This window comes from Dendrobates tinctorius, unplaced genomic scaffold (genome assembly GCF_039654945.1).
Source record: "Dendrobates tinctorius isolate UK_male_01 unplaced genomic scaffold, ASM3965494v1 ptg000323l, whole genome shotgun sequence".
Classification (NCBI taxonomy): Eukaryota; Metazoa; Chordata; class Amphibia; order Anura; family Dendrobatidae; genus Dendrobates; species Dendrobates tinctorius.
Window position 1 is genome coordinate 180,518 of NW_027361990.1, and position 22,908 is coordinate 203,425.

Here is a 22,908-nt window from a genome sequence, read left to right on the forward strand (position 1 = left end):
AGGTGCGGGCAAGAAGTGAGGCGCAGGCCCTCCGTGAGCTCTGATGAGAGAGGTGCTGGCAAGGAGTGAGGCGCAGGCCCCCCCGTGAGTACTGGTGAGAAAGGTGCGGGCAAGGAGGGAGGCGCGGGTCCCCAGTGGGTGTGGGCGAGAGAACCTATCTGTAGACATTGCTGGAATATCTGTCGTGCACTTTTTCACATCCTTTCTTTGTTCTTCCCGGCAGGACTTCAGGTTCACCATGGCATCCATTCCAGATTTCTACAGAGGGAAGAACGTCCTCATCACCGGAGCCACCGGCTTCATGGGGAAGGTTCTCCTGGAGAAGTTGCTAAGATCTTGCCCAGGGATTAGAGCCGTCTATGCGCTTGTGCGACCCAAAGCGAGCCAGAAGCCTCAGGAGCGGGTTGCAGAAATGATGAGCTGCAAGGTGGGTGCTAAGTCAGATCTGCTGGCTGCTAACAGAGAACACTAGATCGCATTCAGCTGCAGAGAAGATGACCTCTGGGGTCTCTTTAGCACTGGTGCATTGGAGCTCTGATGTTTTACTGACAGCTCGACCTTGAGATACTTGCACAACATATCTGTGCGTTACATGACATTTGCACTACCGGTGAGGGCAGCGATGGTTCCCACGTGGATTTAAAGTGACGCGCTCCCCTGGTAGAGATGCTGATCTGCCATGGTAACCAGCACAAAGGGAGAGTGAGAAAGATGGTTTGTACTTGCCATAGGGTGACTTACTTTGCTGTACATGGATGGACTCTATTTTTGGCATACTGTCGAGTGAATACGTTTGTCCTGGATCTTTTCTTGGCGTATTCATCATGCGAATCGCCTCGCACAAGCTGGTCAGTCAGCCACATCAGTAATCTGTGACTGCCGGCGTGATTCGTGAGGACCACCCCTTACCTGGCTTCATTCACGGCTCCTCTTTTGATTAGCCGGCCTGGCGTGACGTCGTTCCGGTGTAACGCACATGGGATGTCGCGACAGGCCAGCTAATGAAAAAAGATAAGCCACGAATGCCACCAGGTACGAGGCGATCCTTATAGTTCCTGTTCAGCAGCCACAGGTCACTGACGGGACCGATGGACCCGGTTGTGCAAATTGATCATGAAAACTTCATAAGTGCTGGAATCACATTTTCTTTTTTTGATGCCTATTTTTGAGACAAAGCCAGGAATAGACTTGCAAGAAATGGGAATTATAGTGGAAAGATGGAACCGTCTCTTTACTGTTGGATCCACTTCTGGCTTTCGTTTTAAGACCTGCATCTAAAATTGAAGTGTGATTGCAGCCCAAGACCTTTCGTCAGTAGCCGTGGGTGGTGAGCCTCCAGAGTCAAGGTCAGGGCCCTACTCCCTTCTGGCATTGGGCCATGCGGTGATTCAGCATGAGGAGATATTCGGCTGCTCAAAAGATCCTGTAAGTGCAGGCTGTGTATCTCTGTGCCCCCAGCACCTAGGCCCGGTGTGACGTCACCGTTCCAGCGTAGGGTGCTCAGTTCTTGGGTATTACTAATGTTTCTGGATATGTCAGTGATGGTTTCTTTCCCTCCTTCAGCTGTTTGACCGGTTGAGAGAGGAGCAGCCGCGTTGTGCCGAGAAACTGATTGCGGTGAGCAGTGAACTGACGCAGCCGGAGCTGGACCTGAGCCGAGAAGACCAGGACATGTTGATAGACTGCATTGATATAGTATTCCACTGTGCAGCCACCGTGCGCTTCAATGAGTCGCTCCGGTGAGTTTGTCATTTAAGTGTGTTCCCAAAGGGAGACAAAAATGCTATTAATGCAGGAGGCGAGGGGGCGGCACAGCTTTACCTGCCTGATGGCACAGCCTAGGTCTGTGCAGCGAGGAGGCTGGGTGCTGAGTATATCATCAGTGGCAAAGAGCCGCTCAGATGCATAACTTCTCATGTCATTACATTACCCCGGAGAAGGTCAGGATTTGTCCGGGGGCCGGAGAACGGGGACATTCAATTTCTTCTACTGATGAGCCTGCAGCTGTTCCTGGCCTGTGCCTGTAATTGCAGACCTGGCACATGATTCATGCTGCACAAATCACGGGCAGCGTGCGTCGGAGCCTGGTGCACGATTACAGAGCTATTCGGAGAATATCAAGTTAGTAGCGTTTAGTGCTGCGCTGCCCCTGCCGGATTACCCAGCGCTGCTTGTTTTGATTGACAGGTCTCTCCCACTCTGAGTTGCTGGGAGAAGCCGACTGTGGATCTACTGACCCAAACTCGCAGCCTTCTAGTCGTATTAGAGGCTGCTGAGTTCGGGTCAGACGCAGTCCTTAGTTTGTTTGTCAGACGTCTGACTTCAGCCTATTGGAGGACTCTGGCCTTCTTGGTTTATAGCATGGCGGTTGTCACTAGTCAGTCGGCCTCAATACAGTCAGTTGTATTTTTAAGGACCGTGACATGTCCACGCAGTCTCGGTATTATGGTTGGTGACTACTTGTATCTTCCACCTTGATATATTTGCAATCACGATCAGGTTTATAATTCCTGTGCTTGCACTTTAAGACGGAGCAGTTTCTGTATAAGTCTCCATCTGATATTGGCCGGCGTCTCCACATACAGCGAGATACATCATGGATATCAGTATCCATCTGTTAGTCTCCTCGCGGCCTGCCAGCCTTCTCATCATCCCTGCGGTGGGAGAAGCCAGTAGCAGCACGATCTTCCCTTACTGTCTGATGTATCGCGTACCTGTTTGTGCAGGCGATCACTGCTGAGATGTCAGATGGCTCATGACTGGTCCAGGTCAGATATGTCACTTCGACTCATGTCATCATGGTCACCGCAGTGTCAGAAGCTATTTCATGATAACTAATGTTACCTTGACGTATGAGCCAAAACACACTGGAATATTGCATAACTAGGAATCGGTGTCACCAATGATATCACAGCAAATGGTGTACAGACCCGAGGCCCAGGAGAGGCGATGAGCTGCCCTTGTACCGCAACATGCCGGTCTCTACAGCTCACCACAAGGAGGGGGCGCTGCAGTCACAGCGGCAACTTACCCAACATAATGGGGAAATGTCACTTTTGGAAATCATGGCTACTTGTAGGCAGCCGCCTGACATTACTTTTGTATTCGGGAACCTACTGCAGACATCTTAATTACTCATCAGGAGTGAAAGCTATGGGCACTTACTTCTGATTTTATTTTATTTTATTTATTTATTTATTTATTTTACTTCCCAAATACAAAATTGAGGTACTTCGTATGAGATCTTCCCCACTACTCGCATTTGTTAGAGGTAGCAACCAGCATGGGGGGCAGGTTGTGCACAGTAGATCAGAGTGTGAAGAGGCAGGGAAGCATCTAAGTCTTCAGGAATGGCCGGACATGAATAGCTAACATCCAACCTGTATTACTGGGGGGGGGGCAGACTGACCTCACATCCATCCTGTATTACAGGGGGACACGCAGACTTCACACCAGGGCTGTGGAGTCGGTAAGCCACAGTTGCGACTCTGACTCCTGGATTTTATCAGGCTCCGACTCCGGCTCCGACTCCTTCATAAATGGCCAATTCATAACAAATTTGCTGTTGTAAAATATTAAACATCATGCTTATTCAGTTTCTCACCATCATATAAGTAATCAGACCACTTAGAGCAAAAACTACATTTATTAGAATACAATTAGAATATAGCAAATAACTTTTATAAACTTTTCTAAACTGTTAGTAAATATGCAATAAACACTTTTATGCAGTTAATAAGAAGAAATCTATAAATTTGTCCTCAGAAAAAGTATTGCCTCTGTCAGATCCTCCTTCATGGATGCCCTCAAATCTGATCTAATTATTTTGAGAGCAGAGAACAACCTCTCTACACTAACTTGTGTTGGTGGCAAAGCAGTAACCACTCGGGCAACATCTCTGACAATGTCAGGATACAGAGGAATCGCTTGTTGCACTGTTATTTTTGATGAACGGTCAAATTTCTCAATTTCTTTTAGTGCACATGAAAAATTCTGCTGAAATGTACTGGCTGTGTTCCTTGATGGGGATGACTCTTCTTCTATGCGGGAACGCTTTGCACGGTCCTTGTGATCCAAATATTTTTCGAAATTAAATTCTTCATCAGTTGATGATGAGGGTGAAGATGTGGCAGGACGACCAAATTCTTCTTGTTCCTCCTGACTGTTCTGCAACCCTTTCATCCTTACTGCTATTTCAAACAGAGCTTCTTTTCCTTTACTTAGCTGTTGATCATCTAGAAGAATCCGATGCATTGGGTCTACATAAACAGCTGCCAAAAGAATGTTATTTTGTAATAGTAGCTCCTCTCTCCGTTTCATTGATGTAGCAATGCCACTTGCAATTAACCCTCCTCTTTGGGACAGGCGAAACATCAGGTTCTTCCACTCCTTTAAGAAAATACCTGGAGTTAAGTCCTCTGCTTGTAATTTTTTAGTCACTGTAAATGGGTGCTCTAGCAATTTTTCCAGCTGTCACCTGATTCCACTGACTTTCATTTAGCGTCAGTTGAGGGTTAGCCATGTCTACAAGAAAGGTTTTCAGTTCAACCAAGCGCTGAATCATTAAGTAAGTACTGCCCCATCGTGTGGCTTGATCAATAATTGCCCCTTTTCCAGCACGTCTCTTCAAAATTGAGTCAACTTTAGGGGTTCTGGCAACAGTAGCCAATTTTCTCACCTTGCCAATCAGTGCAGCAGCATGTCCTTCTTGCAGACTGTCTCTTATAGCCAGCTGTAGCGTATGCACAACACAGCACATGTGATGAATGAAAGAACATATCGACACAGTTTCAACAAGATCATCTAAACTATCATGTTGCTGTTCATCTGAAGCAACTTCAGTTTGCTCCTCAGTTACAATACTGTGTTCCTCTATTTCAAACATTTCTGTGTCTGTGGACCCAGAATGTTCTTCTAGCTGCTGGTCACCATCATTACTCTCATTCATTAGCTTAATAGTACTTATCATATTTGAAGCATTGTCAGTTACGACAGAAAGAACTTGCTCTTTAAGTTCATAGTCTTGCAGAACCTTTTCCACCAAGACCTGGAGAAACTCACTGGTGTGATGAGCTTTGGTGTCTTTTACTGCCAATGTCTTGGTAACTATTTCATTTTTGTCACAAACAAATCGGACATTGATGGCAAAATAGTTCACTCTGTGACGTGTGCAGGCATCCATTTTAAGAAACAGAAAGCGTCCCTTGAGATTTTTTTTAAGTTCTTCCTTTTGTTTAAAAGCTTCTTCGATTACTAATTTTCTAATACTCTCTCTCCAGAGAAACACCAAGCTTGTGGGCCATTTCCCCATTCAGACACACAAAAGCTGGTCGTGAAAATAATGAAATAGGCACACTATCCTTTACAACAAGCTCTATGATCTGTTTTTTAAATGTATCTACTGTCATTGTCACAGTAACTTTTTCACTGATAAAATATCTTGCAACTGATGGCTGCAAAGTTCTCTGCTCCTTTGTTTGGCTGGAAGAGCTGGGCACTGGTTCATTGGTTTGGATGCAGTCTTTCTCATCCACTGCTTTCAGTACTTCTGGATGAAAGCGCTGTAAATGTCTCTTTAGATTAGAAGCTCTGGTAGGAGCATTTTTATCTTTGCCTGAATATGCACTCAACTTGGCTTCACAGCATTTGTTTTCATCTGGATCATTTGTCATACACTGACAGACATAATGTTTTCTATCTTGAGTGATGGTGAAATGTTCAAATACAGCTGATTTAATGTGATGCTTCTTTGACATTCTCAGGTTTTTAATTCTGCATTCACAATCCAAATGACAATTGTTTTTCCTAAAAACAATTGTACAAAATTATTGCCAGGTCGTACAACTGATATAGTGGTCAGTAATACTGTTATTATTCCTCATGTACTCACAGTTAACTGATGCAAAGTTTATTGAAAGGATAATACTTCTTACAGTCTTCCTCTTCTGAGTAGCAGGCAGCTGTGAGATGCTTGGAAGACGCACACCTAGTATGATCTAGTCTAGAGGAGGAGCTTTACTACTAAGAATTTGCAACACATTTTCACTTTCAGTTTCATACATTGTAAGTAGGGGGGTTGGGGCAGCATGAGGTTAACCAAGTATAAGATAAGATAAGGGCAGTGGAGAACAGTGACACACAAGAAGTAAGAAATGTCTCTATCTCCAGCAGAACTGCTTATCACTGTTGTTCATAGTTTGATAGAACATATATATTTGAGTAACATTTATAAAATTCATATGAAAGTTCAATTATGAAATATTAATACATTTTTTTTAAAGCTGGAGTCGGTACATTTCTACCGACTCCTACTCCAACCAAAACTAACTCCGACTCCACAGCCCTGCTTCACACCCAGCCTGCATAGTACTGAGAAGTACACACAGCTCACACCCAGCCTGTATAGTACGGAGAAGTACACACAGCTCACACCCAGCCTATATATTACTGGGAGGACGCACAGAGCTCACATCCAGCCTGTATTACTGGGAGGACGCACAGAGCTCACATCCATCCTGTATTACAGGGGGACACGCAGACTTCACACCCAGCCTGTATAGTACAGAGAAGGACACGCAGACTTCACATCCAGCCTGTATAGTACAGAGAAGGACACGCAGAGCTCACATCCAGCCTGTATTACTGGGAGGACACGCAGAGCTCACATCCAGCCTGTATTACTGGGAGGACACGCAGAGCTCACATCCAGCCTGTATTACTGGGAGGACACGCAGGCCTCACATCCAGCCTGTATTACTGGGAGGACACGCAGGCCTCACATCCAGCCTGTATTATTGTAGGGGACTCCTTTTGATGCTGCTGGATTGAGCATGTTGCACCGATAATCTTGCATTTTGTACTGTACATATATGAGATCTGCAGAACACGATTTACCGTGAAAAAGGGAAGCAACGTTTTGGCTTGATAAGATGTCCGGGTGATTAGTTGGCAGCCTCAGGTCCAGAGAGGTCATGGAGGCCTCCAGATGACATTGACGCTGCCGCTCTGATCTCCGGTAATAGAGGATAATGCAAAAATAGGTATAGTATGGACAGACACTGAGACGGGCTGGAAGGCCGTCCCGTGCTGCACCGCCGGTGCTCAGGATTATTTAGCCACTGTTCTAACCCACTTCTGTTGTCTTCAGGTTCACTTTATTTTTCTCTGTTGTAATCCTTCCATTTATGTTGTGACCCCCGCTTGTCTGATATTAATGACCTCTGTCCTGTACAAGCCCTTTTAACCCCTTCCTGATGTGTGATGTACATGGTGCCGGCGTGTGGAGCGGGCTCGGGTGCGGTGATACCACCAGCATCCGTCTGTAACTGCAGCTGAGCTCCGATCCAATCGCTGTTGGTAACTCCTGAAAGGCCGCCGCCAACATGACAGCAGCATGTAATGCACATCATTCTGGGCACCCCACCCCCTGGGAGGTGATTACCGGGTACCCCCGAGTTCTGGAGGAAGACCTCCGTAGAGGCCATGCTGGTGTGACGTCTGTACTGATGTCTGTTTTCTGTCCCTTCCAGTGATGCCATGCAGCTGAACGTCATCGCCACACAGCAGCTGTTACATCTCGCCCAGAAGATGAAGAAACTGGAAGTTTTCATTCATGTATCGACCGCATACGCCAACTGCAACCGAAAGCACATTGAGGAAGTCGTGTACCCTCCCCCCGTGGATCCGAGGAAGCTCATAGAGTCCCTGGAGTAAGTATTGTACATCACCGGGCTCATGATAGTGAGTCAGTGCAGTGAGATCTCCCATAAGACCTGCTTTGTGCTGGGACCTGCCAGCGTGCCCGATATACACTGCAGTGCTAGCAGAGCTAGAGCGATGCGCCCCATCCACGGAGAAATGTGCCCCCTTCTTGCACAGCCCATCCACGGAGCGATGGGCCCCCCTCGCACAGCCCATCCACGGAGCGATGGGCCCCCCTCGCACAGCCCATCCACGGAGCGATGGGCCCCCCTCGCACAGCCCATCCACGGAGCGATGGGGCCCCCCTCGCACAGCCCATCCACGGAGCGATGCGCCCCATCCACGGAGAGATGGGGGCCCCCCACCTCGCACAGCCCATCCGCGGAGCGATGGGGGCCCCCCACCTCGCACAGCCCATCCACCAAACGCCTTTTATGATCGCTGCCGCCATACAGTAAAGGTGACTCCTCAAGGTAATTGTATGCTGAGAACTTCTTGGCTCCTCATCTCGGTGCCAAGGAGGATTAGTCCTGGGCCCGCTGATGGGTGAGAAGGCGACGTCGGCCCTTCTATAATTACTGCTCTGTTCTCGGGATATAAATACCTGCCTGGGCAGAGGCGATGGTGCGGGGGTCAGATGCCACCATCCAGTGCCTGCATGGAAGCCGATAATCAGAGGGTTTTTTTTGCTTTTGTGGGGATATTCTGTATGGTTTTAGGATTTGGAGGGTTTATTTTTTTGTTTGCAGTTTATATGCATCAATTTTAAATCCTTGCATTTTTGCATGTGGCGCTTCCTTTTTATGCTGATCGGCCGGTGGCCCTCACGGACTACAAATCTCTCCTGTAATCTCATTTTGTAGGGTTTTCTCAACATGTATCGTCCCATATGCTGAGACCCACTCCGATCCTCTGGAGTAATTTTGTGGTGGGTACGTGTGCAGACCACCCCTGCATTCATTCTCTATGGTCCCGCAGGAGATCACCGAGTGCTGTCTGCGTAGCCCCGATTCACACGCGACATCTTAGAGCCCTGTTCTTGTGAACTGTCTGCAAGTCATTACTTGGATAGCTGCCGTGGTTGTCCACTGGTCTATGCTTCTTCTCCAGGCCAAATGGGCTTGTAACCGCTGCAGCCAGTCACCGGATGTGCGTACCACTGGTAGCCTGTGATTGGCTGCATCAGTCACATATCTGCCTGGAAGAGGAAGCCCGGAGACTGGCAGTGACCCGGGCCGCGCTGGAGGAGTCGGCTGATCATACGCTGTTATTTTTAGTGCATCCTGGATGTTTTTAGAGGTGAAATCTCCAATAACCACATAGTGCAATTCACAAATGTCCTCAAAGCGACGTAACCCTTCACCTTGTAAGAGCGGGTGTAGACCGCCCTAGGGCGGCCGTGGGGTGGCAACTTGTAATTCTGCATTTTTTTGCTCAGAGGTCCGTAACCTTCACTTGCAGCCCAGCCCTTCAGTGACCTTTATTCTGCATTTGGAAGGCATGACCTGTGTGAAGCGGCGGGCACGTCTCAGGGTGTAGCCGCAGCAACGTGTTTGCTCAGCTCTGATTGACGAGGAGACTTTCCTGTTATTACAGGTCTGTAGTAAAGTCTTCACACCTTCTCCGCCTGAATTTACAGGATCAGCTTCGTCTAGAAATCTTGGCCGTGGGGTTTGCAAAGTTACCTAGTTACTGTCGGGTTACAAAGTTCAACACCAGGCAAAATCTGTCGCCACGAAAGTCCAACAGGTTTTATTTTATAATATGTAAAAAAAAAAAAAAAAAAAAAAGCAAGATTAACATGTTCAATAAGAAAATATATATATATATATATATATATATATATATATATATATATTATATTATATTTTTACCATATCCCAAGTAAGGGTAAGGGCACACGGTGTCTTTTAGATGCCTGCGTACCCACCATATTTTGCTACGAGAAGACTATTCAGGAAAACTCTAGCAGTGTAAGCGCATTATCGCATTCTTCTTCTGATCTGCACGGTGTGGACAGGGATCGGGAAGGCTGGGGCGGAAATAAGTTGTCTCTGCCTTCCCTATGACGAGTCAGGCTGTCCCTGACAGTCACCTAGAGAATGAATGGAGCATCTGTGCGCGTGATCGGCCGCCGCACTGTTCAACAGCAATCTGGTTCTGGTGTCCGCTTACTGGAATGCCCCTTTAAGATGTTGATTGTTTCCCAATGGGTTAGTGAGTCTTCTGACCTATGTCCGTGCGTTCACAGATGGATGGAGGACGGCCTGGTGAACGACATCACCCCCAAACTCATAGGGGACCGGCCAAACACGTATACCTACACAAAGGCCCTGGCGGAATACATAGTCCAGCAAGAAGGCAGTAAGCTGAACATCGCCATCGTCAGGCCCTCCATCGTCGGTGCCAGCTGGAAGGAGCCATTTCCTGTAAGTGAAACAATCCCGGTGTTAACCCTCGCTTACACGGGTGTGCGATATCTGACTCGTCTAGTCTCGTCAATCATTGACTTTCTTGCCTCCTGGGCTTTAGTTCATTCTCTTTTCTAATCCCTGCGGCAATGTGTGTTCAAGAGTCGGAAAACATTTGTGCAGCTCATTACGAGCGATCGTGTGTGGGGAAGGGCGGGCGGCGTTGTACCGAGCCTGTACCGGAGGCTGCTGCACACGTGTCGGAGGACACTTGTTTATTTTGGGAAGTTTTCTTAGTATATGTGCTGATTATTAAATTATTATATTATGTGCCTTAAAGGGACAGTAATCCTGGAAATGTGTACATTAGTAAAGGGTACACCTGCCGCGTTTGCTGTGATTCTGATGGGCGTACAACACTGAATGTTTCTTTCTTCTCCGCAGGGCTGGATTGATAATTTCAATGGTCCAAGTGGTCTTTTCATTGCTGTAAGTAGTGATACCAGCCCCCATCCTCAATAATGGCACACGAATCACAATATTAATGGGGTGTTCTGGATAGACGGCCTTAGACTTCATCACGGGCTTTGATTTACCCCTCTGGAAGATTATTGTTCCCTCAAATCTGATGATCCATCTTGGTTCCAGCTGTCAGTCCTCCATCTGTTTAGTATTTATCCAGAGAAGTGATACAATACCCATTAAGTAGAGAAATAAAAATGCAGCTGTGAGATTGAGTATTTGGAAAAGCGGTGGCATCCCCACCATGGCTTCTGGTAGAGCGGGCAGCAGCCATCTGTCCAAGGGTCCTAAATGGAAAATATGATGAGTCCAAAGCTGGAACACAACCAGTGGGAGAGGGTGGGGGGTGGTGATGGAACGAGATCTCCCCCCTGATCGCAGCGCATAAGTGTCGCAGGCATGTAAGCAGTTAAATGACGGTGAAGGCAGCCGCTTACTCTCCTTACGTGTTCAAAGGAAGGGTTAAATCAATGAGTCTTGGGTTGTGACAGATTGGTCCCAGGGGGCAATTACATAAATGTCTTCAGCAGTAGGAAGCGATGTACATTAGTAGACTGGTTTAATCGATTTTTACACTTCTCCCATTCATTGCTGTCATTTTGCAGGCAGGAAAGGGAATCCTCCGCACCATGAGAGCTTCCAACAACGCCGTGGCCGACCTCATCCCTGTGGATGTGGTTGTGAACACCACGGTGGCGGCGGCCTGGTACTCGGGAGTGAATAGGTACAGCAGGTGACACCGCTTCTCTGTCCTTAGCCCCAGACCCGGCTTTTATCGCTAGCGTCCTAACTTCTCCGTTTTTTTTGTTTTTTTTTTCCATTTTCAGGCCAAAAAACATAATCGTGTACAACTGCACGACCGGAGGAACCAATCCATTCCACTGGGGTGAAGTCGGTATGAGCACTTCCCTTTAGTCCCGGCTTATTGCGGCACATCGCTGGCAGGGTAGTGGCGCAGCGCAGTCCTGCAGCTGCTCCTTGTACTTTTTGCAGGGCAGCCGGTAGATAAGGAATGCACTGCTTACGTGCTGCGGTCCTAATTTTTTTTTTTTTTTTTTAGCTTCTTTGAGCTCGGCATGACTTCTAATTTATGTAGGATTTTGCATTACTTGAATATAATTTTGTGCAGGAATGAAGTTTTTATCTTTTATGTTCTATGGATAAGTGATAAGAATTTATGTCTCTTGTGCTCTGAGTCTCGGGGGTCTGACAACTGTTTGCATCAATTGGCTTCATGGTTTTTATGTAAATTTGTTTTCCTCTTGTTGGATGGTACCTGGGCTAATAGATTATCTGCTCTCGTAGTCAGTGACCAATAGATTATAGTAATGTGGGGATTTAAAGGGGGGGGTCCACGATTAAAGGCCTGTCACTTTCAGGGGCATTGCCACTCTTGCCTATGGCCGATTCCTGGTATTCATCCCCATTTAAGTCTCGTCTGCAGACATCTTTACTTTTTCAGGGAAACTCCGGGGAGTTGGTTTCCTTCAAGCATCTGGAGTTCTCTGCTAATGAGGATGAATAGCAGATTCTGGCTGTAGACAGATTAAGGGGGCCTGTTTATGGCCGAAAGACGAGGTAAGGGACCCCCTTTACTATGAACCATTGTAGGTCAGGCTTAGGTCAGAGAGGACCCTGCCTGCGAGGGTAGAGCTGGTCGTGCAGCGGTTTGGTGGATCGGTGGTTAATGTAGGTTGTAGGCTTGTCGGAAGAGGTAGGTCTTCAGGTTCTTTTTGAAGGTTTCGATGGTAGGTGAGAGTCTGATATGTTGTGGTAGAGAGTTCCAGGGTAGGGAGGATGTGCGGGAGAAATCTTGTATGCGATTGTGGGAAGAGGGGAGTAGAGAAGGAGATTTTGTGAGGATCGGAGGTTGCGTGCAGGTAAGTATCGGGAGACAAGGTCACAGATGTATGGAGGACTCATGTTGTGGATGGCTTTCTATATTAGGGTTTTGAACTGGAGTCTTTGGGTAATGGGGAGCCAGTGCAGGGATTGACAGAGGGGAGAGGCCGGGGAATAGCGGGGGGACAGGTGGATTAGTCAGGCAGCAGAGTTTAGAATAGATTGGAGGGGTGCGAGAGTGTTAGAGGGGAGGCCACAGAGCAGGAGGTTGCAGTAGTCAAGGCGGGAGATGATGAGGGCATGGACTAGGGTTTTTGCAGATTCTTGGTTGAGGAATGTACGGATCCGTGAAATATTTTTGAGTTTAAGTCGGCAGGAAGTGGAAAGGGCTTGGATATGTGGTTTGTAGGAGAGATCAGTGTCAAGGATAACCATGAGGCAGCGAGTTTGTGGGACTGGGGAGAGTGGGCAGCCGTTTACTTTAATGGATGGGTCCGTTCTACTTGGGACTGGTGGAGTTAGAGGAGATCATTATTCTGCTTATTCCAGCCTTCTCGTAGAGAAGGAATGGAATGGCCTGAAAGTGGGCACGCTCGGCCTCCTCTTCAGTCTGGGAGCTGTGTTCCCAGGATCGGGGGCTCTCTGCACCCATATAATGTCCTTTTCCTGCAGGCAGCTTGCCCAGGAGGTTTTAAAGGCTGGACTCACTGTGATCCCTTTTAGGCTGGAATCAGGGATCTATTAGTCACAATCTGAGCCCTGACCATGATGCACGGAGCGGCCGTGCGTCTCCGCAGCCTCATATATGTCCATGCTCAGGCCGTGATGAGCGGGTCTGCCACTCCGGCCTTATAGAGAGAGTACCCCTTTATAATGTATTAGCCCACGTGCTTGCCCGCAGATGGTACCTGTGTGTATGACGCCATGTCGCGGCTGCTTCGCTCATTCTGCACATGGAGACATTTATGTTATCACGTTTCCAGGAATCGAATGACCTTTTTAATTTTGCAGCCTTTTTTATCAAAACTCAATGTTTTTACGTTTATTTTAATTTTATTTTTAATTTTAAAATTCTGAAATCCAAACTAATTTTCACAAGAGGTGGCACGAGATCAAATTGGGTGAATGGCTTCACCGAGGTGGATTATTGTTCGCTTTTTTTTTTTTTTTTTTTTTATATTGAGCATCTTGCAGCACATTTTCCCCTAAAATCCAATCGTAACATACATTTCATATTTACAATTTTTTTATTTTTAGCGGAAAATGTTCTGATTCAAGAGAAAATAATTGGGAAGTGGTTTAAGAGGAACAGAAAAAAAAAGTAGGGGAACCCAGACGGATAGAGGACGCCAAACTGATCCGTCATTGGCGCGGCCGCGTAGTCGCGGTCACGCGTAGCCCGTGGCGTCCTGGTAGGCAGCGGACTTGGCATGCTCCCCTCCCCCCCCCCCCTCCACCCATAGTTGTGATGTCTTTATGGTTCTGTGAGCGTTTTCTGTCGCCGGTCATTACACGGTTAAGCTATTGAACAACTTTTCTTTCTCAGAATACCATGTAATTTCCACTTTCAAGAGGAATCCTCTCGAACAGGCCTTCAGACGGCCCAATGTAAATCTAACCTCCAATCACCTATTATATCACTATTGGATTGCTGTAAGCCATAAGGCCCCAGCATTCCTGTATGATATCTACCTCAGGATTACTGGAAGAAGCCCAAGGTAATGGTGGATCGCTCTGTCATTTTTTTCTGTTCCTCTTACATGTCAAGCGCCAGTGACTGACCGCGAATCGAGCACTCAGCCGATGGGCCGTCTGCTGTCCGCGAAGCATGCGTCCGCCTAACCCAGTACTAACCATGTGGATGGTAGACCCGGACCGGACGCCTCACCGGCGGAGACTGACTTTCTGGATCAACGTGCACCAATCCTTCAATAGATTTCTCGCTCCAGGGGTCTTATTGGGCACCATATTCTAATATTTGGGGGGGTTTCAAGTGCAATTTGGGCGGCTTTTTAGTCTCCGATCACGGGTGCAGAGCACCTTTTATCCTGCTACTTCCAGGTTGATCCACTTAATCGTCTCCCTCCTGTACATTAAAGGGAATGCACAATCGAGCCTGAAAATGGACGTCTGTTTTAATTCTTGTTCATCTTTGCTTTCTCACCCATGGTATTCCTCAGGTGTGCGGGCAACACATGGTAGAGAAATGCTGGGGGTCCCAATCTTCCCTTTAATAAATGCCTGTCCTGGGGGGGGGGGGGGGGGCGGGCGGGCGGGCGCTATCTGGACTTGCAGGAAATCTTAAAGTAGATCTACTGTAATATTCATCCTGAACCTTCTGGTTCATGACTGTAAGGTCAGATGTAATTTACTGTGACACAAAGGAGGTCAGCAGTGGGGTGAGGATGTGACGTTACCCCTTATTTGCTAGTGAGAGTCCTTGAATCAGATTACTCAGCTTGTGAGCCTCTTGGTAAGGGCAAGCAACATGGGTCCGACAGATCTGTGACAGCGGGCTAGTCTGTGACAGACTGCAGAAGTGGCCGGTTTCCTAGGCAATGATCACACGTTTTCCAACTTCTTACTACGCAGGGTTTGCCAGGGCTCCTGTAGATCTGGTCGTATCGCTCCTTCAATGCTGCAGAGAAAAAACTCGCCACAGCATTTGAGAGTGCACCGCTCGGACCGGCAGTGGTGTCCGTCTTCAGGAACGCACCGCCACTAGGCAGAGGAGCAGTGCCCTCCTGATGAAATAGGACACAACCCATAGCTCTTCCCCTGGGCCATAGAAGTGACGTGTGTTACCCGCACCCCCCGGTGAGTGCCGCCCCCGGTAACTAAGATCCTGTACAGTGACCTCTCGCCAGTGACGGCAGAGCAAGGAGCACTGGAATTGGAGGAGACGTCCATCCTCAGGCGGCTCGTTCCCTTTAATAAGGCGTCCTTCTAACGCATCATTGTATGACTATTGTGTTTAGTCCCAGACTGTCTACGTGTTCTCACTGCATCTGATCCTTATTTCTCCTACAGAATATTATGTAAATGTTTCCTTCAAGATGAATCCTTTAGAACAGGCCCTCAGGCGCCCCAATGTTAACCTTCGAAACAACCCCCTTTTGCACCATTACTGGACGGCTGTCAGTCATATAGTTCCCGCAGTGTTGTATGATGCTATTCTCAGGTTGACAGGTCAGAAACCCTGGTAAGGAGGTTGCATTTAAAACTAGGAGGTGCTGTTATCCTGGTGAAGGCGTGCGGAGAAGACGACGCAGGCTCAATGGCAAAATTTAATTAAAAAACAATCAAAAAAAGTGAAATGATTTTTGTATCAAGCCAATATTGCTGCCCTCGAAGGGTTAATACCGGCGCTTCTCAAGCTTTTCTACTGGGGACCCTCAGACAGACCACAATGAAGTCTGGACCTCGCCGTGGACCCAGTGTCTCTTGAACCCGGCATAAAGCGACGCTCTGGCCCTGGGGCGGCAGCTTGGGAAGCGCCAGTGTATACCTCATCTTCTCCGTTACATCTCCATTATCTTCCTCCCTCTGTGTCTTTTGCTTCTTTTTCTCGCTCGTTCCCATTTGCTCGCTCTTTTAATCTGTGCCTTGGTTGCTCACCTCCTCCTGCCTTTTTTTTTTTTTTTTTTTTTTTTGGTTTCCTGCCTGGAGGTCCCTCATTTATTTATTTTGTAACCCCCTCGTCCCTTTCTGCAAGATTTTCCACTCACTGATGGTTTGGAGCACGACTATAATGCAATATGCTGAAATCTTCCACATAATGCATCCCTGCCGTAGAGTTAGCAAAATGCTCGTTCATCTGGTGAAATGATCCTTTGTGCTGCACAAAGGATCATCCTTCTCGGCAGCGTGGGACTCGTGCTGCCGAGATCAATGGCAGCTTTTGTGCACTGGGCGATCTGTTACTGATCGTAGCGCACCTAAACGAACACCGATCGGTGAACGCTTGCCAATCAGTGGTCGTCCAACCCTTTAAGAACGTAGCCAATTTTTTTTTTTCTGTTTTTTATTTTTTTCCCTCTTTTTTTCAAATAGCTCTAACTTTTTAATTTTTTGCACTGACAGCCATACGGGGGCTTATTTATTTTTTTTTTGCAGGGCAGGTTGTCGTTTTCAATGAAAACGTTCATTTTACAATATAGATTAAGTGGAAGAATGCAAAAAAAATGCAGTGAAAATGGCGGACAAAAAAACCCAAAACATTTATTTGTTTTTTGGGTTTAATTTTGCGGCAATCATTGTTAAATGAAAATGACTAGAAACGTGACTCGTCAGTCCGATTACGGGGATACCGAATGTATAGGTTCTTTCAGTATTTTAATTATCTGAATTTTTAATCTCATATTGATTGTACTCGGTGATACCAAGTATGTGTGGTTGTTTTTTTTTTTGTTTTTTTTTATATATTATATTATTTTTTTTACTTTATTTTTACTTTGTTAGTCTCCTTAGGGGGCTTGAACCTGCGATTGTTTGCATGTTTTATACACAACGGCACCACAGTAGATAAAGAACCTCTTTTAAAAACTCCTGAATTGTCTTGGGTAGAACAGTCTAGAAAGCTGATGCAGCACGAGAAAGTATTAGATGGGAATGCATTTCAGATGATGGAGAATGTAAAATCCTGAATCATTAGCAGAACAAAGATGAACATGGTGGTAGATGGAGATGAGATGTAAGGGGGTGCAGCACTGTGGAAAGGAGGGGTAGGTAGTAGACAGATGAGATGTAGGGCAGTGCAGCACTTTGAAGAGGATGGGTAGGTGGTAGATAGATGAGGAGATGTAAGTGGGGGGGCAGCACTGTGGAGAGGACGGGTAGGTGGTAGACAGATGAGATGTAGGGCAGTGCAGCACTGTGGAGAGGACGGGTAGATGGTAGACAGATGAGGAGATGTAAGTGGGTGGGGTAGCACTGTGGAGAGGATGGGTAGGTGGTAGACAGATGAGATGTAGGGAACTGCAGCACTGTGGAGAGGACGGGTAGATGGTAGACAGATGAGGAGATGTAAGTGGGGGGGCAGCACTGTGGAGAGGACGGGTAGGTGGTACAGATGAGATGTAGGGCAGTGCAGCACTGTGGAGAGGACGGGTAGATGGTAGACAGATGAGATGTAAGTGGGGGGGCAGCACTGTGGAGAGGACGGGTAGGTGGTACAGATGAGATGTAGGGCAGTGCAGCACTGTGGAGAGGACGGGTAGATGGTAGACAGATGAGATGTAAGGGTGGGGTGCAGCACTGTGGAGAGGACGGGTAGGTGGTAGACATGAGATGTAGGGCAGTGCAGCACTGTGGAGAGGATGGGTAGGTGGTAGACAGATGAGATGTAAGTGGGGGGGCAGCACTGTGGAGAGGACGGGTAGGTGGTACAGATGAGATGTAGGGCAGTGCAGCACTGTGGAGAGGACGGGTAGATGGTAGACAGATGAGATGTAAGGGGGGGGTGCAGCACTGTGGAGAGGATGGGTAGGTGGTAGACAGATGAGATGTAGGGCAGTGCAGCACTGTGGAGAGGACGGGTAGATGGTAGACAGATGAGGAGATGTAAGTGGGGGGGCAGCACTGTGGAGAGGATGGGTAGGTGGTAGACAGAGATGAGATGTAAGGGGGGTGCAGCACTGTGGAGAGGATGGGTAGGTGGTAGACAGATGAGATGTAGGGCAGTGCAGCACTGTGGAGAGGATGGGTAGGTGGTAGACAGATGTAAGGGGGGGTGCAGCACTGTGGAGAGGATGGGTAGGTGGTACAGATGAGATGTAGGGCAGTGCAGCACTGGAGAGGATGGGTAGGTGGTAGACAGATGTAAGGGCGAGGTGCAGCACTGTGGAGAGGATGGGTAGTTTGTAGACAGATGAGATGTAGGGCTGTGCAACACTGGAGAGGACTGGTAGGTGGTTGACAGATGAGATGTAGGGCAGTACAGCACTGTGGAGAGGATGGGTAGGTGGTTGACAGATGAGATGTAGGGCAGTACAGCACTGTTGAGAGGTACAGTAGTAGACAGATGAGAAAGAGGTTTAAGGAAGTGCAGCACTGTGCAGATGACAGGGGGGTAGAGATGAGATGTAGGGTGGTACAGCACTCTGGAGAGGACGGGTAGGTGATAGGCAGAGATGTGAGATGTAGGGCTGTGCAGCATTGTGGAGAGGATGGGTAGGTGGTAGACATGAGGAGGAGGTGTAGGGCAGTACCACATCGAAGAGGATGGGTAGGGTGGTAGACAAATGAGATGTTGGGCAGTGCAGCACCGTGAAAAGGTAGGGTAGTAGACAGATGAAGGAGGCTTAGGGCAGAGCAGCAATGTGGAGAGCTTTATTGGGTGATTGTGATAAGTTTGTTGAATTCTGTATGTATCGGATGGGTAACCAGTGCAATGACAGGCACAGAGTGGAGGCATCGGTGTAGCAGCTGGAAAGAAATATGAGGAAGGCTGATGAATAGTGAGTTGTAGTGGTGATGCGGATGAATATGCTCCATAATGTGTTGCATTGTAGGGCCCCAAACCGTCTCCGCTTCTTTCCCATGCATATATCAGTCTGCATCTGCTGGAGGAGCTTGGGCGGGTGGCTGGTGAAGGGACTGGCAGATGATTCGTGGTCAGTGTCTGCTTCTCCCTTGCCGTTAACCGGACGAGCGCCTTCATGGTGCTGGCAGATGTCTGCACACTTGATCCTCATGTGGTTCTCATTGGAATCCCCACATTAGAGCCAGACCACCATGTTTTGTTTTTTTTTTTGTTTTTTTTTCTTTTATATCTCTTCGTTCCTGTTGCTCGCAGAGTTTGTTTTCAGCACGAGAACCGTTCAGAGGTGCAGTAAGTGAACGTCTGTTCCCTAATTACCAACCTAACCGGCTAATTCCACCCTTCGTGCTTCCATTGCCATCAAGCCTGTCACTTTTCTCTGCATTGAGCTATTACCGATATGAAAAGTTTACAGTAAATTCTGCATTTTGTGCATTTTTTTTTTCCTTGATGCTTTTATGATCTTTCAGTCATTTATATATTTTAGGGGTAAAGTTTAAACATTACTGAAAATGCATTAATGTGTGTGAGCCTATAAATATAGAATGCCTGAAAGTCTTAGGTTTGAAGGTGTGGATCACTGGTTTTCTTTCATCTTCGGCCTTCTCACACGTGTCGCTTTGATGCAGTTTTTGGCTTTGGTCTCCTTCCTTTCTCTCAGACCGGCTCGTGTGAAGGCATCCTCTCATTGTATCCGCACTGATTATCCACACTTGTTGGCTCTTTGCACTGCTCTATGTCCTCGCTGATGATGCCCCAGATGGTTGTTGTCCATTCCCAGTATTGCATCCTAATGATGTCCTAGCTGTGTTGTCCCGGAATCACCCCCAGTCCTGTCCTGTTTGTAAAAACACAAGCACGCCCTTCCTCCTCCTCCATTTTCCTTTTCCGCCTTGGTCCGCGCTTCTGCAGCCTCCTCCAACATTTGCTTTAAATAGGATCCCCGCTAAGACAGCTGAGCATTCCTGATGGGAGCGGATTCATTGCCGGACTCGCAGCGCTGCAGCATTCTTCTCCCCCTGTACACTCATTTCTCTCTTCTTTTCACTGCAGTAAGGCTCTTTCAGTATCTGGGTCACTGTGAGGTAATAGAACGCTGCAGGTCACCAGTGTAATACGTAGCTTGTTGCAGAATCTTATAAATGTGCTGCTTTATAGATGCAGGTGCAGAATCTGTACAGGATCCTAGAAGCTTAAGAATCTGCATAGGATCTGTCAGGAAAAGGCTCCCGTACTGTGGCTGAACTACCGACCTCAACAGGGGACACAGATTAGCAGCCTGTCACCTCCAATACTGAATGGGATCACTAGGGGGAGCTCCCTTTTATACAGAGAAACATAAGATCCTGTCTGCAGCCACCACTAGGAGGAGCTCCCTGTATACAGAGATACATAAGATCCTGTCTGCAGTCACCACTAGGGGGAGCTCCCTGTATATAGAGACACATAAGATCCTGTCTGCAGTCACCACTAGGGGGAGCTCCCTGTATACAGAGATACATAAGATCCTGTCTGCAGTCACCACTAGGGGGAGCTCCCTGTATACAGAGATACATAAGATCTTGTCTGCAGCCACCACTAGGAGGAGCTCCCTGTATACAGAGAAACATGATGAGATCCTGTCTGCAGTCACCACTATGGGAAGCTCCCTGTATACAGAGATACATGATAAGATCCTGTCTACAGCCACCACTAGGGGGAGCTCCCTGTATATAGAGACACATAAGATCCTGTCTACAGTCACCACTAGGGGGAGCTCCCTGTATATAGAGACACATAAGATCCTGTCTGCAGCCACCACTAGGGGGAGCTCCCTGTATACAGAGATACAGGATAAAATCCTGTCTGCAGCCACCACTAGGGGGAGCTCCCTGTATACAGAGATACATAAGATCCTGTCTGCAGCCACCACTAGGAGGAGCTCCCTGTATACAGAGATACATGATAAGATCCTGTCTGCAGCCACCACTAGGAGGAGCTCCCTGCATACAGAGAAACATGATGAGATCCTGTCTGCAGTCACCACTATGGGAAGCTCCCTGTATACAGAGATACATGATAAGATCCTGTCTACAGCCACTACTAGGGGGAGCTCCCTGTATACAGAGATACATAAGATCCTGTCTACAGCCACCACTAGGGGGAGCTCCCTGTATACAGAGATACATAAGATCCTGTCTGCAGTCACAACTAGGGGGAGCTCCCTGTATACAGAGATACATAAGATCCTGTCTGCAGTCACCACTAGGGGGAGCTCCCTGTATATAGAGACACATAAGATCCTGTCTGCAGTCACCACTAGGGGGAGCTCCCTGTATATAGAGACACATAAGATCCTGTCTGCAGCCACCACTAGGGGGAGCTCCCTGTATACAGAGATACAGGATAAAATCCTGTCTGCAGCCACCACTAGGGGGAGCTCCCTGTATACAGAGATACAGGATAAGATCCTGTCTGCAGACACCACTAGGGGGAGCTTCCTATATACAGAGATACAGGAAAAGATCCTGTCTATAGTCACCACTAGGGAGAGCTCCCTGTATACAGATACATAAGATACTACCTCCAAACACCACTAGGGGGAGCTCTCTGTATACAGAGATACGTGATAAGATCCTGTCTGCAGTCACCACTATGGGGAGCTCCCTGCAGCATCTTGCACCTGCACTGTTGCAGATCACAAATTACATAGTTACTGGGGGGTGGGGGTGGCGGCGTTCTCACAGGCTCCACAATTCTGATTGTTTAATTTATTTCCTTGGCGGCTAAAATGTGGGAAATAAATGCTTTTTACTACCTGAAAGAAAATGCCATTAATTCCCCCTTCGGGTTTTGGAGGCTTTAGCTGCCAAGAGATCCTGTAACACGTTTCATTGTAATCTTCTCTGGCAGGACAGCATTTAGGTTAAGTGCTTTATTATCAATATCCAGCATCCTCAGGACTCAGATAAATTCTGCTCTAGCCATTAAATCCCCTGATGTCAGGAACCCAAAATACTTTGTTTTCTCTTCAGTCGTAAATCCAGCAGGGAACAATCAACCCTAACATGATGGGACTGCCTGATGCCGGATCTGCTGGATAGGTCGCATATTTTTGGCCAGCTATCATTAACCCCTCTGCTGTTATGTGCACGGTCTGCAGTAATGGTCTCCTGTTATCACATTTAGTGGTGGCTGCTCATATGATACATGTTATCTTAGGGCCCCTTAAGCCCACAATACAAAATAAGAGTTCTGTGACAGATGCCCTGCCAGATTTCCCAGTTCTCCTCCTTGAGTCGCCTCCTTTCTGTCTGCTTTTATTGACACTCCTCCTCTGTATCAATTACCCCCTCAAATCTCCTCATTGGTGTCTGTTTCATCCCTCCTCAAGGCTCCTGTGTCCATCTCCTCTTCTCTTGGCTTCTCCTCTTCTATCTCTCCTTGCCTTCCCTCCTTGTAGCTCCTCATTCTTCATCCACCACCCTCCTCGAGGCTTCTCTTGTGTCTGTATTCCCACCCTCTGCATTTGAGGCTCCTCCTTTATGTCAATCCCCCACTCAAGGCTCCTCCTCTGTCCCCACCCTGAAGGCTCCTCTGTCGTCCCCTCTCCTTGAGGCTTCTCTGTCCCTTCTCAAGGCTCCTCCTGTGTCTTTCCCTCTTCCTCGAGGCTACTTCCTTGTCCCCGCTCCTTGAGATTCCTCCTCTACCAGTTACCTCTGCTCGAAGCTGCCCCTCTGTTTGCTTCCCTCCTCGAGAATTCTGTCGGTCCCTCCTCCTGGAGGCTCCTCTGTATCTGTTCCTTGTCCATGTTCCTCCTCCATGTCCGTTCTACCTCCTTGAGGCTCCACCGTGTCCGTCCCTCCTACTTCTCTAAGATCCTCCTATGTCTGTACCTCCTTATCCTTGAGG

At 47.7% G+C, this 22,908-nt stretch overlaps 1 protein-coding gene across 5 annotated transcripts in view; it reads left to right on the plus strand.

Moving 5' to 3' along the window:
• Positions 1 to 22,908, plus strand: part of FAR1 (fatty acyl-CoA reductase 1) — a 40,128-nt gene that overhangs the window by 10,953 nt on the left and 6,267 nt on the right. Inside the window, exons 1-9 of one of the 5 annotated variants that reach the window (XM_073561612.1) lie at positions 63 to 84; positions 224 to 427; positions 1,564 to 1,739; positions 7,530 to 7,709; positions 9,953 to 10,130; positions 10,557 to 10,601; positions 11,240 to 11,367; positions 11,462 to 11,529; positions 15,507 to 15,678. In XM_073561612.1, the coding sequence (XP_073417713.1) occupies positions 239 to 427; positions 1,564 to 1,739; positions 7,530 to 7,709; positions 9,953 to 10,130; positions 10,557 to 10,601; positions 11,240 to 11,367; positions 11,462 to 11,529; positions 15,507 to 15,678 (1,136 nt within the window). In that variant the 5' untranslated portion in view covers positions 63 to 84; positions 224 to 238. Of the gene's footprint in view, positions 1 to 62; positions 85 to 223; positions 428 to 1,563; positions 1,740 to 7,529; positions 7,710 to 9,952; positions 10,131 to 10,556; positions 10,602 to 11,239; positions 11,368 to 11,461; positions 11,530 to 14,022; positions 14,195 to 15,506; positions 15,679 to 22,908 lie in introns of those variants that run through there. The other 4 variants (XM_073561613.1, XM_073561611.1, XM_073561615.1 and 1 more) reach the window with 4 other exon arrangements.